General features: G+C 34.5%; 1 protein-coding gene across 1 annotated transcript in view; it reads left to right on the top strand.

The window, feature by feature from the left end:
• Positions 1-959: 959 nt before the first annotated feature.
• Positions 960-3,187, top strand: part of LOC107661085 (amyloid beta A4 precursor protein-binding family A member 1-like) — a 7,027-nt gene continuing 4,799 nt past the window's right edge. Inside the window, exons 1-3 of the mRNA XM_016450533.1 lie at positions 960-1,124; positions 1,845-1,875; positions 1,964-2,109. Of these exons, the coding sequence (XP_016306019.1) occupies positions 981-1,124; positions 1,845-1,875; positions 1,964-2,109 (321 nt within the window). The 5' untranslated portion in view covers positions 960-980. The remainder of the gene's footprint in view (positions 1,125-1,844; positions 1,876-1,963; positions 2,110-3,187) is intronic.

The following is a 3,187-nucleotide window of genomic DNA, read 5'->3' as shown; positions in this document are numbered from 1 at the left end:
TCAAATTACACAGGTGAATAAATAAAAAAAAAATTAATATATAATTGTATAGATGAATGGATTTGTGAAAATGTACCATTTGTATACTAATAATTTGTAAATGTTTCACGCGTAATTGCAAAATAAAGTATTATTTTTTTCAATGATTCTTCGAAATGTGAAAAAGACTTTAATTTTGCATTTATATTTTTATAGTCATTTTTATAACGATTTAAATAGACATTCTGCTCACCTCGTTCGATGACACGATGGATTAGTCATGTCTTGACCTGGTGCGCATGCGCAGTGCAAATGTTCTGAACTACGTTGAAGTTTTGTGGAGTCGCACAATAATACAGTGAAAACCGGATAAAAGTTCTCCGTTCTGTACAAAATGAATCCCGTTGGTTTGTAGGAATGTCTCACTGAAACTAAAATCCTTTAGACCGGCTCCAATCTCCAGCCTTTTAAGCGACCGCCAGAATTTGCTTGAGACTGATGATTAGATAAAAGGTAAGCCGTTATATTAAATAACACTAAAGTTAATTTACAGATCTTAATTTTTTTGTGTGTTTGGATCATGTGTTCACGAAAATCAAATGTCTACTTGTCGCTCTCTCATGATGCTTGTATGTATAAACAGTGGCATGCTGCTCTTTGAACCATCTACTTACGCACACAAATCTCATTATCTTCATCTTATCTTTGTAGACCACGCTATAAATTTACTTTACCAAAAAGTACTGTGATTGTTCCATGGTACAGTGATTGCTTGATACTTTGAAGGGAACTAAGCAATGAATACCGCATTCATATACAATGGTATTAATAGTTCTCGGATTCTCATACTACCATGTGTATTTTGTCATGCTTTTGATGACTTGACTATAATTATAAAATGGGGAAAATAATAATAATAAAGATTGAGATGGTATGATGAAATATTTTACTGGAACAGTACGTATAGTCACTAGAGAAGGCAGAGCAGTGATGCAGATGAGATGATCTCCATATCTCACAGTGAGGATGCTTGGCACAGACACCTGCAGGATGAGCTGCTGGTCTCAGGAATCACAGAGGAGGATCAGTGGACGCCGTCTGAAGGCTTGAGCGCGGATCAGTCCAGCTCTCCAAACAATGATCTGGTGAGATTTTAGTCCTTTTTGACTGTAGTTAGTTAGGCTGTGTTCCATTGAAGGCAAATGCGGGAAATTACTGCTTAACATCTTTCACCATAGAAGTGTCCCACTGCTTGACAGAAAAGCTAATTTAATGCAGTTTACACCGTTATTTCTATGGAAGTCCATTTCTGCTGTGGAATAAAACAATATAGGGAATTGTGACTTTTTATCTCACATTCTGACTTTATTTCTCACAATTCTGTCTTTAGATTTAAAATTCACAGAAATAAGTTCTCAGAATTGCATATCTATTGCACAAAATTCCGAAAGCAATTTCAAGTTTCTCACAATTAATGTGTCATAATTCTGACTTTTTTCTTGCAATTCAGAATTTATATCTCTTTTCTGAGAAAAAAAGTCTGAATGACGATATGTTATCTCAATATTTAATATATAAACTTGGCGTTTAAATAAAGTTAGAATTGTGAGATAAAAAGGTCCAATTATCTTATTTTATTTTATTCTGTGAAACAGGAAACAGGTTTCCATGTTTCTGCACCTTTAATCAGATCAGATTTTATCACGTAATCTTCAGCATCATGTGTGACGTTGTTATTTTTATGCTGATATTTTTATGTTGATATTTTTAATGTGCTTTTCCAAAGTGAAAGTAGGATATTCTGACTTTCTGAGTTGAATGAAACAGCAATGGAATGTCATTCATTTTCTTTTGTCTTTTAACAGGAAGCTGAGACACAGCCAGCTTATAAGAATGGTATGAAGTTCAGTGTAGAAGTATTTACAAGTTGTGCTTTCACAGCTCTTGTGATATAGTTGATAATGTCATTTTTTGTTGTTCTAAGTGCCAGGACCATGTGATCCTGAAGACCTCCTGGATGGGGTGATCTTTGGAGCTAAGTATCTTGGATCTACACAATTACAGTCTGAGAAAAATCCCTCCACCAATGCCCGGATGGCTCAGGCGCAGGAAGCTGTGGATCGCATCAAGGTGGAAGAATATTATTTATTTATAAATAAGCAAATTTAACACAATTCTGTCAAGTATAATGACAGGAATCAACAATAAGGATTATATCTGCATGCCCAGTTGAGCCACTGTTATAAATTTAAATAAATAATAATTGAATAATTTAACATGTATAATTTTAAAAGTAAACGAAAGTCCAAAGTAAGTCCAGGTAACCAAAATGACTAACTTAAAGGGGTCATATGATGCTTTTATTTCCACATAGTGAGGTAGATAAGTGGGGGCGTGTTAGAACGAGCCGTTTTAGGGGGGCGTGGCAGAGTCTTAACTTTGATAAAGAATATCTCTTTGGTTTTGAGACTTTAGTCTTTGCAACTTCAGGGATCTTATCTATGCACAATCAGCTTGTAACACTCCAAAGAGAAAGGAAAACTTGAAATCGCATCATATGACCCCTTTAAAATATCCAAAAAGGTTATAAAGGTGTTGTAACATGAATCCATATGAAAATAAAAAAAGTGTTGTCCTAGAGTGCATCTGGTACTCAAAATAAAAAAAACAACCTATGGGGGCACCAGAAGGGAAGTAAAGCACAAACGATTTTAGGTGGATGTTATCATCACGTAAAAAAGACAAAATTCCACATCCAGGCTCTCGTATATTTTCGTATTTACAAATCCTTTATTTGCAGGGCTACATATTAAGAAACATTGTATCTTCCCAAACAGGCCTTCATCTAATAATGCATGCACAATCTCCCATGTTTGATTAAGTCTATATATGTCTGTTTTAATGTGAATGAAAGCCTAAATGAAATCTGTTAATCATATACAGTGTTTATTTCTCTTCAAGAGACTTAAATTAAACTGCTCAGTTCATGCAGATTAATTTAACAATGCCTGTATGACATTTTGGATCTTCAAAGTTTTGGTTACCTGGACTTTAAAGGATTGACAGAAACCACTTTGGTTTCTTAATTTGTGTAATATCTTATTTTTGTGTTTAGAAGATATGAGTCGTATGAGTTTGGAATGATGGTTTTTCATTTTCAACCTGTTAAAAAAGTTTGGCTTGGACCACTAAGGAACAGCCCACACTC

The sequence above is a fragment of the Sinocyclocheilus anshuiensis genome, unplaced genomic scaffold (genome assembly GCF_001515605.1).
Source record: "Sinocyclocheilus anshuiensis isolate Anshui unplaced genomic scaffold, SAMN03320099.WGS_v1.1 scaffold503, whole genome shotgun sequence".
Taxonomy (NCBI): Eukaryota; Metazoa; Chordata; class Actinopteri; order Cypriniformes; family Cyprinidae; genus Sinocyclocheilus; species Sinocyclocheilus anshuiensis.
The sequence above is the reverse complement of the archived record's forward strand: the minus strand, read 5'-3'. Positions and strand labels throughout refer to the sequence as shown.